Here is a 13,234-nt window from a genome sequence, read left to right as displayed (position 1 = left end):
TTCAAGGACCAAGGCTGTGTGTGTCCAGTGAATGAATGAATCAATGAGTGAACGATGTTCCTCCCCTCAGGAGGCAGCAATTGGCCCATTATCCATATATCCTTAGCATTTGCCCAGGGGAGAGATTTTTCTTGTTTTTTCATGGTGGTAAAATATATAACATTTGCCATATTAACCATTTTGAAATTTACAGTTATTTGGCATTAACCATATTCCCCATGTGTGCAACCATTACCACTATTTATTACTATAACCTCGTTCTCACCTCAAACAGCAGCATTATACCCCTTAACCCATAACTCTCTACCCTTCCCTCTTCCTGGTTAAGCACTAATCTAACTTCTATCTATCTACATTTGCCTATTCTGATATTTCACTTAAGTAGCTTTGGTGGCATAGTGGATAAGGTATTTAGCTGCTAACCAGAAGTGGGCCGTAAACACTGGGCAAGTTTTGAGTCAGTGAACTCTCTGGTTCTCCTCCTTGATGCTCCTTCCCTCTCTCCTTTGCTGGCTTCTCCCCTCCTCAGCAGCTTGTCCCAAGAAATGTCCCTAGAGTTGGTCCTTGCTTCTTCTCTGTGCACCCTCTCCCCCCAGGTGACCACAACCAGGTTGGGCCTTTTTTACCACCCATACACTGACCACTACAAATTAATATCTCTAGCCACAACCTTCTGGGACTCAGATGCATGTCTCCAGCCCCCTCACAACATCTCTATTTGGGCACCTTTCAAACTCATGTGGCCACAGGGCTCAGATCTGCCCTGCATGCCTGCTCCCCTCAGTCTGCCCCATCCCAACAGATAGCACCCCCTCTGTCCAGCTGCTTGGGTCAAAATCTGTTGAGACTTCTACATTCCTCTCTCACACCTTCCTCTCATCCATCAGTGGATCCTGTTGGTTCCACATTCAGAATATTTCCAGGTGTGATTGTGTCTCCCCACTCCACGGGTGGTGGTCTAAGCTGCAGACCTCTCCTGCCTGGAGTACTCTGATCCTCCTTAAAGGCCTACCTCCCTGCCTCCACCTTTTCTCTTGGAGACTGTTCTCCAACTACAGCTGGGGATCTTGCTATAGATAAGTCAGACCATTTCTCTCCTTGTTAGCTCCTTCTGTGGCTCCACTGCCCTAAGTGTCAAAGACAGTCCTCTCCTCTCTGATTCATCTCCTAATTCTCTTCTCCAGCCATATCTATCCTCTCTCTGTCCCTTGAAGATGTCTGGCAGGCTCTCTCTTCAGGGCCCTTGCACTGATTTTTCCTTCTGCCTAGAACAACCTCTTGGCGCATCTTTCAAATCCTTGCTATGGTGTCATCTTGTCTGAGCCCTCCCTAACCGCCCGTACCCCTACCTTAGCTATTCTCATTTCCTTTATCCTGCCCCATTTTTTTTTTTTTTTTTTTTTACATAGGGTTTGTGACCACCTTCCAAACTACATGCTTCCGTATTTATCTGTTTATTGTGTCTCCTCCCCTGATTGTCAGCTCCATGAGGGCAGGGATTTCTGTTTACAAGTTATCCTCAGTGCCAAGAGCACTTAGCAAGTGCTCAATAAATATTTATTGAATGACTGGATGGATTGAAAAGTGGGCATCAGCTGTGTGCCACTCTCTGGACGGCAGGGCCTGGCTCTCTTTCCTTCCTGGCTGCGTGTGGAGCCCTGACAGCCCTCCTTTCCCACAGACATCAATGAGTGTGTGACTGCTCTGCACACGTGCACCCGGGGCGAGCACTGCGTGAACACTCTGGGCTCCTTTCGCTGCTACAAGGCCCTCACCTGCGAGCCGGGCTACGCCCTCACGGATGGCGAGTGCACAGGTGAGAGGCTCAGCTGTAGGCCCCCGCCTCTGCCCTGACTTGCTAAGAGCCTTGTCTCCTCTTGAGAGCTGCCAGCACTCAGGTTTCCTGCTTGTGGGAAGACTGCACAGGTGGAGGAATATAGGAGAAAGGCAAGTGTCTGGTCTTTTATTTGTAACTGCTTGCTGAGCATCTAGGTATTAATTATTCCCCTTGCCGTGCCTCAGTTTCTCTGATTGGACATTAGGGTGAAGCCCTATGGACATATCATTTCCTCACTTTCACTAGAAAATTCTGGTCTTCTGAAAAGAGTGGTTATTTGTGTGTGTGTGTGTGATTTGGGTGAAAGTTTAAGGAGCAAATTCACTTTTCCATATGGCAGCTCACATATACATTGTCTCATGACATTGACTGCAATTTCTTACAATGCAACAGCTCTCTTCCCACTTCCTCCCCATAGTTACCTCTTCCCTGTGTCCTTCCCTCCCATGTACTCCTGCCCCCTGAGTTGTCTCCCTGTGTATACACAGCCCTTCTGCTCTCCCATGATTGATTTCTCCAGGGAGTGGATCTATCTAATGTAAATGTTCAGCTCATATGCCTGTCTTTTGTTTGGCTGGAAGCCATAGGAGTGGGTTCAATTCCAGACGTGAAGGGCAGCTAGGAGCCATAGTCTCAGTGGTTCCATCAGGCTCTATCAGACCAGCAAACCTGTCTCCCCCCCCTTTTTTTTAAATGATGGGGTATTTTTATTTAACCAGTTCAGCAGATACCTCTTGAGCTTCTGCTATGTCCTAGCAGGGTCTTCGGTGATGTAGACAGTGCAGGGTGCTGTGGTCCTTGTCTCCAACCACTTGATGCTTACCTTACAGAGGGAGAGATGAGATGTACCCAAGCACACAGCATGGTGGTTGATCATGGCTGTGGGCTAGGTGTTGTTTTATGTGTGTGGTGGGAAGAAGATCCCATTGTAGAGGTGATGTAGGTCTTCCAGGCAGAGAGAGCAGCAAGGGCAAAGGCCATTGGGCATGGTGAGGGGACAGCATCAGCATAGTCAAAGGCAGAAAGGAAGTCTCAGGTTGACATAGAGTGTGGGTGTGGATGTCAAAAGAAACAATGAGTTGGCAGACTCATTGGTTCTATTCCACATGTGATCAAAATATTTTTTTTAAACTAAAAAAGTTCAGAGGAATGCTGCCAAAGGGGTGAGACTTGTAGAAATGCTTAATTGTTCTGAGCCGTGGAGAACTTGAGGTGTGAGAAGTGGCTTCAAGGTCAGGCAGGGAGCTGGGACTGAGGGTGTGGGGGTGAGATGGGAGGGAGGTGAGCCCCTGGCCCTTAGTTTGAGTGTGCACGACAGATCCAGGGCCAGCCTGCACTCTGAAACTCCTGTTGCCTTCCTGATACCTGGGAAGGAGGGCACTCCTTGGGTATAGCCCAGCCCACTGCCTGCCTGGTTCATTTCTGGGTGCCTGGAATACAGCACAGGACCTCACTAAGTTCAGGCTTCTGTGGGGACATGGTAGACGCCTTGGAAAACAGGAGAGGGGTTAGACAGAAGGATGGAGGATGGATAAATGGATGACAGACAAGCAGGTGTTGGTCAGGTAGTCATCAAAGCTGAGGAAATCTGGGACTCTTACTCTCTGTGCTGCTGTCCTGCCCGGTACCTCAGTTTGCTCATCTGTCAAAGACTTCTGCTGTGCAGAATCCATGAGGGACAGCATGAGGACTATGCTTTGTAAACTACAATGTGGCATAGGTATGAGCCTGAGTGAAGAATTCCAGTAAAGGTACTCTGTAACAATGGACCCCTGACACATACTAAATACTCCAGCATCTTTTCTGAGAGACCACTTGGGACCACGTAGCAGGTGTGAAAGCAGTGATTTGATCCCAGGTCTGGCAACTCTGTCATTGGAAGCTCCAGGCCTCCTGAGGATGAGGACAGTCAACCAGGGACCTCAGGGGTTTAAGCACTTGTTCCCATTCTCTTCTGCCCCTGGGCATTGTGGGCAGCAGAGCACAAGGTCTGGGTCAGGCTGCCTGGGCTCTAATCCCACTCAAAGCTCCTTCCCTTTGTCAGATGGGCATAGTCTTAGTACCTACTTCCTAGCATTTTGAGGATTAAATAAACACATTGAGGACTACTTAGAACAGTACCTAGTGCAGAGGAAAAGCTCAATAGGTGTGCTTATGTTATTGTGACTACTGGGACATGTGTCAAGTTAGGTGATACTGCTTCCCCAATTTCCTTGGTGCAGAAGAACTTGGTAACCACGGTGGCCTGAGGTCAGGGATGTGGTTGAGTAATGTGAGCAGGGTACCAGGTTGGGAGGGGTAGAGAGCCGCTCCTAACACACTGGCCTTTGTGTGCAGATGTGGATGAGTGTGCACTGGGCACACACAACTGCCAGGCGGGCTTCACGTGCCAAAACACCAAGGGCTCCTTCTATTGCCAGGCTCGGCAGCGCTGCATGGAGGGGTTCCTCCAGGACCCTGAGGGCAACTGTGTGGGTGAGTGGGATCCTTGGGAGGGTGATGGTGCACTTGAGGAGCAGCATAACCTGCTGTGCTGTGCCTCACCCAGCCTCAGTGCCCTTCTGTGCAGTGGGAATGAGCTTTCTGACCTTGGCTGACTCTCTGTGCTGGGCCCTGAGCTGGATACTGGGAGAGGGTAATGGGGAGGAGAAGTTAGGCATTTCTTGGGGCTCTTACATTTCAGTTTATTTGTGGAGTTGAACTTGAGTGTGTTTCATAATTTTTTTATCCCAACCAATAGTACAAAACTTATTTTATATCATGACCTGGTGTGTACACACACACACACCCCTAGAACACAAATTTCACAAGACAACAGCCTGATTGCATATGATACACACTAAAATTTTCTTATTTTCACAACTTGCACGTCAAGTACCTTTAGATTGATTTCATGCGCTACTGATGGGTTAAGACTTGCAATTTGACACATGATGGCCTATTGTGGTCTGAGGCCCCATGTCCTCCCTGCCCCACTTAAGTCTCTTCCAAAAAGCCACTGACCAGGGGCCAAGAGGTCTTGCCTTCCCTAGAAGCATGGCCCTAGGCTGTGCAGAAGTGATCACTGATGCCCTCTGCAGGACAGGCTGCACTTTGAGTAGGAACCATCAGGGGTGCCAGCAGTGGTGGGGAGGAAGGTGTGGGCTAGGTGGCTGGCAGTGTTGACTGTAGACCATGCCACTGCTTTCCTCACAATAACTGTGTTTGAGATGTTGCCTCTGTTGTAGGTTGGAACCTAGGTACAGGGTGAAGGTTTCTCAAGACTTGATGGTAGACCCCCTGGCAAATCGGAGCTGAAGCTCTCCCTGAGGTGCCCTTCTAATGTTGCTCACTGTCTGACCTGCTGGTGTCCCAGGATGCAGAAAACTCCATAGGCTGTAGCCAGACTGTGGCATGTGAGGGTTCCTGTGCTTGGCCCTGGAAGCATGCACCTAGCCAGGTCATGGCAAGGTGGGGAGGCTACCTGACCCCAAACAGTTCCTCATTTCCTCATTAACATTTCTGAGCACCTACTAAATGCCACGGCTCTAGATGTTGGAGAGCTACGGCAGTTTAACAAGATGTCTGGGAGGATTAATTAAGCAAACATGTTAATGAAAGTAGCAGTTACTCACAAGTGCTTTGATAAATAACCAGAGCTCCTAATAAAATAAGTAGGAGATAAAAACCAAAACTAAACTCTCTGCGGTGGAGTCGGATCCGACCCATGGCGACCCCTCCTTGGGTTTCTGAGGCGGTATTACTATGCAAGTAGATTGCCCAACCTTCCTTCTGAGGAGTACCTGGTGAGTTTGAACTGCCAGCCTTCTGGTTAGCAGTCAAATGCCTTAGGCACTATGCTACCAGAACTCCCAAGTAGGAGATAAGAACTTAAAAGAGAAGACTCCTACCTGCTCTGTGAGGGCCTCCCTGAACATGTGACAGTTGGGCCAGGACCAGAGGCAGTGAGGGAGCCAGCCATGAAAATATGAGAGGCAGTCTATGCCAATGGAAGGAGAAACAGGATGTGCAGAGGTCCTGTGTTGGGACTGTGTAGGGCATTGGAGATGGGGAGTGGCCCAGTGGGGCTGGAGTAGAGAAGGGAAGGTGAGATGAAGAGATTGGATAGGTCTGCAGTACCTTGTGTGCTGGGGTATGGTGTTTGTGTTCAGTTCTGGGTGGTTGAGATAGCTCTTGGAGACTGAAGAACAAAGGTATACTGTGCTGTAATTATCCTAGATCTTAGCTGTGATTTCACTCTAGCGTCTGCATCAGGGACAGATATGAGATGCATGTAAGAATCCTCCTGTAGGTGCTTAAGGTTCTGGGAAGCTGAGTTCCGTGGATCAAGGGGAAACAGGGTGGGGCAGTTGCCTAGCAGCCTTGACCAGGGCCTGACTGCCCTCACTGCCCAGCACATGGCCCTGGACCCAGGTGCTGGGGCAGGGAAGTGGCATTGTCTTCGTTCACCTCTGCAGACATCAATGAGTGCACGTCGCTGCCTGAGCCCTGTAAGCCGGGCTTCAGCTGCATCAACACAGTTGGTTCCTACACGTGCCAGAGAAACCCACTGCTCTGTGGGCGTGGCTACCACGCCAATGAGGATGGCACCAAGTGTGTGGGTAAGGCCGGTCCCCACCCCACTGTGGCCTGCCCTGCCTGCTTGGATTTCCCAGTGCCTGTGAGGGGTGGGCAGAGGGGGAGCCCTAGGCCTCAGTGAGTCAGCTTGCCTCTCCTGCAGATGTGAATGAGTGTGAGGCAGGCATGCACCGCTGCAGTGACAACCAAGTGTGCCACAACCTCCCTGGCGCCTACCACTGTGACTGTAAAGCAGGCTTCCAGCGTGATGCTTTCGGCCGGGCCTGCATTGGTATGTGGAGCTGATGGACAGACCCACTGTTCCCCTCCACCTCCCCAACTCCAGGTTGGGTGACCACTGGCACCTACTGCCTGAGTAATGCCCACCTGCCCAAGTCTACTTCCCTAGACCTCTTTCCAGGTATTCCAACACTCTTCTGTGGTCTTGACCACCTCTCCCACAGTGTCCCATGGTGACTGTTACCACTTTATTCTGGCTATCTCCTGTTCTCTTCTTCTCTCAGTCTCTGTCTATCCCTCTCTCTCTCCCTTCCTGTCTCTTTACCTCTTCCTCCACTATCCCAGTCTCTACTCTCTTTCCTTCTGGGTCCCTCTCTCCACCCAGCTCCCTTGATAGCCTGTGGGGAAGGGAGCTCTAACTCTGCCCACCTGTTTGCCCGCCTGCAGATGTGAATGAGTGTTGGGCCTCCCCGGGCCGCCTGTGCCAGCACACCTGTGAGAACACGCTTGGCTCCTACCACTGCTCCTGTGCTTCAGGCTTCAAGTTGGCTGCTGATGGCAAGCACTGCGAAGGTACCACTGATCGGTCTTGAACTCTGACCCACTCAGCCTGGTCTCACACCTTGACCCCTGGTACCCCTACTGCACCATTTCTCCCATTCTCATTCATCCAAGCCCCTGGCTTAGTGGGTTAGGTGCCTCCCTACTGCAGACTTGAGTCCTGGCTGCCACAGACCAAAGGGACTGGGTCTCTGTGTCATCAGCACCCCCAGTGGGAGTTCCTTGCAGGCAGAGATAGTAGATGAGCTCAAGCTTCAGGGCTTGTCCCAGCCTTTAGTAGAACAGGCTCTGGTTCCAGTCTCAGATGGCAGTGTCTCCAGGGTCCAGGCAGGGACTGGAAATAAGTGAAGCTCCAGAGAGAGCCCAACTGGAGAGCCTAGGGGCAGATGAGTCCATCCTAATGTAGGCCTGTGTGCCCATCTCTGGTCTTCCAGAGACACCAGAAACCTAGATATTTATGTGAAATATCCTGGCTTTTACATGTTGCTGGTGAAAAACTTTAAAAAAAAAAAAAACATACACCATGGGCTAAGCCAAGCATGTCCACAGGCTGGACCCACACACAGACTGACATTTGAGGTTTGTGTTCTCATCCATGTGGAAATGGACTCAGGGCTGATGGAGGAGGATTGCATGAAGGGCTTTCCCCACATGTCCCCTGTGCACTTGGGCCAGGTCCGTCAAGGACTGGTGTGGAGGAGGTTCTGAGGCTAATCAGTGAAGGGGCAGGTGGTGAGTGAAGGGCCCCACTGACCTGGCCCTGTCTTTCTCAGCTTCTCCCCAACAGGAAGGTCTCTCCTAACTGCTATCTGCTGGGGGCATCCCTGAGACCCCTGGGGAGGCCATCTTCCCCTACCTAGTCACCTGCCTGCAGGAGAGCCTAGTCACCTGCCTGCAGGCAGGCTCAGTCCAGGAGGAGGAGAGTATAACCAGGTCTGGTTATGTCAGATGAGATTAGACTCTAAAAAACGTCTGCCACTTTAATTCATTCATTCATGCATTCATGTTATGAGCAAGTGTAAGTACTTCCAGTTTTTGTGAATACCATGGATGTTGCCACATCCTGAGGATTGAGACGGTCCAACAGTAGCCTACAAGGCCTTGTATGACCTGAACGCACCTTCTCTCACTTTGCCTTGCACACTACTCCCTTCTGGCCTTGCCTGCCTCCTCTCTGTGCTCTCACACGAGCATGCTCCCACCTCAGAGCCTTTGCTCACACTATGTCTTCTGCCTGCAATGCCCTCCCCAAGACATCCACATGCATCTTCCATCTTCATGACTCGTTCCCTGATCACCCTATTTAAACTGCAGTCACCCAAACACTTCTGCCCCTTCATTGATTTTATTTTCCCTGCTTAATTTTTCTCCACAGCATGTGCCACCTTCTAACACTATTTTACTTGTTTAGTTCCCCACGACACACATGAATGTCAACTCCACAAGGGAATGACTTTTGGCATCTTGTTTACAGCTATGTCCCCAGGTCGGCACAAGCCTGGCACATTGTAGGGCCTTAGTAGTTTCATTGAGTGTATAGGAAGACAAGTCCCTGCCCACAAAGAGCTCAAAGTCCAATAGACATTCACCTAAGTCATTGACTGCTTTTCTCACTTGCATGCCCTCTCATTCCCTCACACACTTATTCATTCATTCCATACTCTGGTGCCTGCTCTTGTACCCATGCAGTGCTAGACTCAGGGATTGCATTGCTAAAAGAGCTCCAGCCCTCAAAGAAGTTCTTGTTGGTACCTGGTGCCTTGCCCCTGAGAGACATCAGAGCCAAGTGCCTGGACCCTTGTAGGGTACTCACGTGGGGAGGCAGAGCTCAATCTGTGGCTCCTTCATTGTGGCAGCCAGACAGGAGTCCATCAGCAAGCCCTGTTCTGTCCCTATGTCAGCCTTATGCCCTGGGTGGGCCCCTTGCCCTTCGTGAACCTCTTTTCCCCATCTGCCCCAAGAGGAGGCTGGAAGGATGATCTCTCAAGGCCAGGCTTGAGGTGAGCTTGGGGGCCTTGAGAGATCATCATCCTTGATGGGTGAATGCTGAGTGAGACATACTATGGTGGCCAATCTCCTACAGATGTGAATGAGTGTGATTCCCAGCGCTGCAGCCAGGAATGTGCCAACATCTACGGCTCCTACCAGTGCTACTGCCGCCAGGGCTATCAGCTGGCTGAGGATGGCCACACCTGCAGAGGTACTCCTTCTCACCCAGGAACCCAGGGGCACCCCTTCCTTGTGTTCCAGATTCAAGACACACATAAGACTTATGTCAGATCTGAGTTTGAGTCCTAGCCCTGCTATTTCCTGGCTGCGTGGCTTTAGCAAATTACTTCCCCACTTTGAGCTTCAGGCTCCTCCTCCTCTGTAGAAGGAGAATGATGATCCTGACCTCAGAGGGATGGAGGGTTAGATTAAGTCACTCTTGTGAGAGTGCTAAGCCTCATCACCATCACCAGTACTTGTTGTCCCTCAGCTGATAGCAGCAGTTGCAGGGCAGGCCCAGGGGGCAAACACTGGGAAGGGAGTCCTTTACGGCTGTATGGCCTGGGGAACCTGTCTCTCTCTAGCCTGTTGCCCTCATCTGTAAAGTGGACCTTTCAGCTTTGTGGCTACAACAGAGCAGGCTAACTGTAAGTGGCTGCCAGCCTGTGGATGGGTGGGGCTCCTGAGGCACTGCTCTTCTCTCTGGCAGACATCGATGAATGTGCACAGGGTGCCCATATCCTCTGTACCTTCCGCTGCCTCAATGTGCCAGGGAGCTACCAGTGTGCATGTCCAGAGCAGGGCTACTCTATGAGTGCCAACGGGAGATCCTGCAAAGGTGAGTGAGGGTCTCTTTTCCCCACAGGGAACTTTACATGGCCAGCTCTGTGCTTGAAGCTCTCACATGAAATGCATAAACAAAAATGACCAGGCCACCAGTGGTCACATTAAGTATTGCTTGGCATGAAGAAGGTGACAGTCCTGCTGCTCATCCCAGCTGAGAGTCTTCCATGCCTGGGCTCAGTTCTGGCTCTGCCCTGGGAAGGGGACAGGGATACTATAGGTAGTTCTAAAGGAGGCAGGAGAAGAGTAGTCTCAGGGGTCCTTGTTGGTGTACTCAACTGTGATGCTATCCAAGGATGGTCTGTGTACCAGAAGATGGGGAGACCCACGAGAGTGGGGAAGGGGTCATAGAGGCATGTCCCTGGACCATATATGTTCATCTAATCAGAGCTGTGCAGGAAGGGAAGGGATCATAGGAGGGAGAGTCTCCCCACTGCTGGGGATAACATGCAGGCAGCGGCTGGGCAGCCACCTGGTCAATTTGAAATAGAGAAGATTCTTGCCTGAATGGGGATCAGAGTCTGTAATGTCTAATGTGCCTTCTAAGCTGGAGAGTTCAGGATTCTAAGTTCAATTCCACTGGAATTAACTGAAGCCACTGAGATTAGGCCTGGCAAGACACAGGAGGGGCACCGAGCAGCCCTGGGAGAACCATCTCTGCAGTGTCCAGAACTCAGGCCCCTGCCCTTTTCCTGCCTACCACAGGCTGCATCTTCCCCAGCTAGGGGACCTGAGGGCTGGTGTTCCTGGGGCTGTAATTGTCTGGCTGAGGCCAGGGTCTTGCCTCAGCCCTGGGTGGCATATTGGTCCATGAAGGCAGGTGCTATTGTCAGTACCCAGCAGAGGGTAGAATCAGACCAGTCAGTGCAGGCTCATGGCTGATTCATGAATGAGTTCTGAAATCAATCTAGTGTATCTCAGCAGCACCTTGTCGTCTTTTTATACCTTAGACTACAGGACAGGGTAGGGTAGGGTGGAATGGCCTGGCATGGACTAAATTGGAGAGCACTGTACCTGTGTATGCACTTAGTCCCAGTGCACAGGGTGCCTGTAACCTCTGTACCTTCTGCTGCCTCAGTGTGCCAGGGAGCTACCAGTGTGCGTGTCCAGAGCAGGGCTACTCTCAGTGTACAAGTATTCCCTTCTGTCCCTGTTGTGAGGGGAAAAACTCATAGGCCCTCAGTGATACCATGTGGATCATGACCAGGAGGCCCACAGAGGCTTGAGAGATTGGCCTGGGTCTCCCCACTGCAAAGCCCTCTGTTTTGTCATCTGAAAAGTAGTAAGTATGGAGGAGTTTGGGTAAGATGGCGGAATAGGCAGAAAGTCTGTATAGACCCTCTTCAACAAAGAAAAGGGGAACCAATTAACACAGATACAGAAGATAATCCTGGACCCCTGAGTTTTGAAGGGAAGGATATAGAAGTGGACTAAACTCCAACGAGCAGAAGAATTTTCATGAAAGCACCAAAAAAGGAGGCATACAGAGCTGTGGTCTGGGAGCGATCCTGATGGCACAGACAGCTTGGATATGGTATTAGGACCTAATAATTAACCTACAAATCAGCCATGCTAGCAAGAGACTGCACGGAGGACTGCTCTGGTGGCTGGTGAATAAAAGGGGAAGCAGCGAAGAGGAAGGCAGGCTGAGCTGTGGACTTTTGCCTGTCCGGAGGGCACAGCCAATTTGAATGTTTACAAGTTGTTTGACCATTTTGGATATATAAAGTGACAGTGTTCTGCCAGATTCCAGGGACTTAAGAACAGGCTTCACTTGCCAGGAACCACAAGGACATTGTGGATGCGGATGACCAGAAAGGTGCGACATTCCTGTTGTTACTCTTATATCCCACACCCTCTTGGTGAACAGGGGTGCAGCCATTCCTCACTCCCACCCACCTTCTCAGCCAGCAGGAATCCCATCCCAGTCTGTGTGCTCGGACAGAGCCTGGGTGCCCTGCCCCATTTTTTTTCTTTTTTTTTAGTTTGTTTTGTTTTGTCTGTTTTGAAAGTACTATTATCATTATTGGAAGGAGCTCTGGTAGCGTAGTGCCTAAGGCACTTGACTACTAACAAGAAGGGTGGCGTTTCAAACCCATGAGCCACTCCTCGGAAGGAGGGTTGGGCAATCTACTTCCATAGTGATACTGCCTTGGAAACTCAAGAAGGGGTTGCTGTGAGTCAGATCTGACTCAATGGCACATAACAACAACAAGAACATTATCATTATTACTTTTGTCCTTTTTATTATTGTTCTTTCTTCTTCCCTTCCAAGATTCTAGTTTTCAGCTTTTTTCTTTTCCCTGTTCCTGGTTGCAATTTTTTTTCTTTCTCATGGTTAACCCCATTCCTTGTTTCTCTTTTTGCGTTATTTCCATTTTTTTCTTCATTATTCTCCTTCTCTATCTTTTTTCTCTTATTGCTCTCGCCCCCCCCCCTTTTTTTTTCCTTTTTTTTGGTTACTGTTCCTGTGTGATTACACGGTGTGTTTTTTGTTCATTTGCTTTTATTTTTTGATGGTTATTCAATTGTTATTTTTGTCTAACTGAGTGGGATACAGCAACAGTCCCCATACGACACAACTACATCCACACCTCCTGCAGCCTCATTTACTCAGTGAGAGCCACCACTTCCTTCTCCACCAACAGGCCAACGATAACTGCCAAGAAGAGCCTGACTCACCCTTAGCTGCTCTTCACAAACAGTTAACAGAGATCTGAATACAACAATGTTACAATGTCTCGGAGACAACAGACAATCACAGTCCACCCAAAGAAGCAAGATAAAGTGGTAGAAACAAGGGAACAGGATACACACCCAGAACACATCCCTGAAGAAGAAGCCACGTTGGAACTCCTTGATAAGGAATTCAAAAGAATTATATTTAGGTATATTCAAAGGATTGAGAGACAGATGAAGGAAAACACAGACAAAACCCTAGAAAAAATTTGGAAGAAAATGTAAGAACAAAATGACAAAATAAATGAAAAATTAGAAATAATTCAAAACGTACAGATAGAAATCCAGAAGATTAATACTAAGTTGTCAGAAATAGATAACACATTGAAAGGGCAAAGGAGTAGAACTGATGCAATGGAAGACAGAATTAATGATTGAATACAAATACCTGAATACTTCTTTGGAAAAAAGGATCAATCAGAAAAAAATCAAAACAAAATGAAGAAAGCCTAAGGTTCATGTGGGATA

At 49.5% G+C, this 13,234-nt stretch overlaps 1 protein-coding gene across 1 annotated transcript in view; it reads left to right on the top strand.

The window, feature by feature from the left end:
* Positions 1–13,234, top strand: part of FBLN2 (fibulin 2) — a 116,475-nt gene that overhangs the window by 86,730 nt on the left and 16,511 nt on the right. Inside the window, exons 9-15 of the mRNA XM_007950640.2 lie at positions 1,682–1,816; positions 4,175–4,312; positions 6,295–6,438; positions 6,558–6,686; positions 7,082–7,207; positions 9,279–9,395; positions 9,894–10,022. Coding sequence (XP_007948831.1) covers positions 1,682–1,816; positions 4,175–4,312; positions 6,295–6,438; positions 6,558–6,686; positions 7,082–7,207; positions 9,279–9,395; positions 9,894–10,022 — 918 coding nt within the window. The remainder of the gene's footprint in view (positions 1–1,681; positions 1,817–4,174; positions 4,313–6,294; positions 6,439–6,557; positions 6,687–7,081; positions 7,208–9,278; positions 9,396–9,893; positions 10,023–13,234) is intronic.

Source organism: Orycteropus afer, unplaced genomic scaffold (assembly GCF_000298275.1).
Source record: "Orycteropus afer afer isolate SDZICR_OR568_19922 unplaced genomic scaffold, OryAfe1.0 scaffold00283, whole genome shotgun sequence".
In the NCBI taxonomy this organism is placed as follows: domain Eukaryota; kingdom Metazoa; phylum Chordata; class Mammalia; order Tubulidentata; family Orycteropodidae; genus Orycteropus; species Orycteropus afer.
Note: the sequence above shows the minus strand (reverse complement) of the source record. Positions and strands in the feature narration are given on the sequence as shown.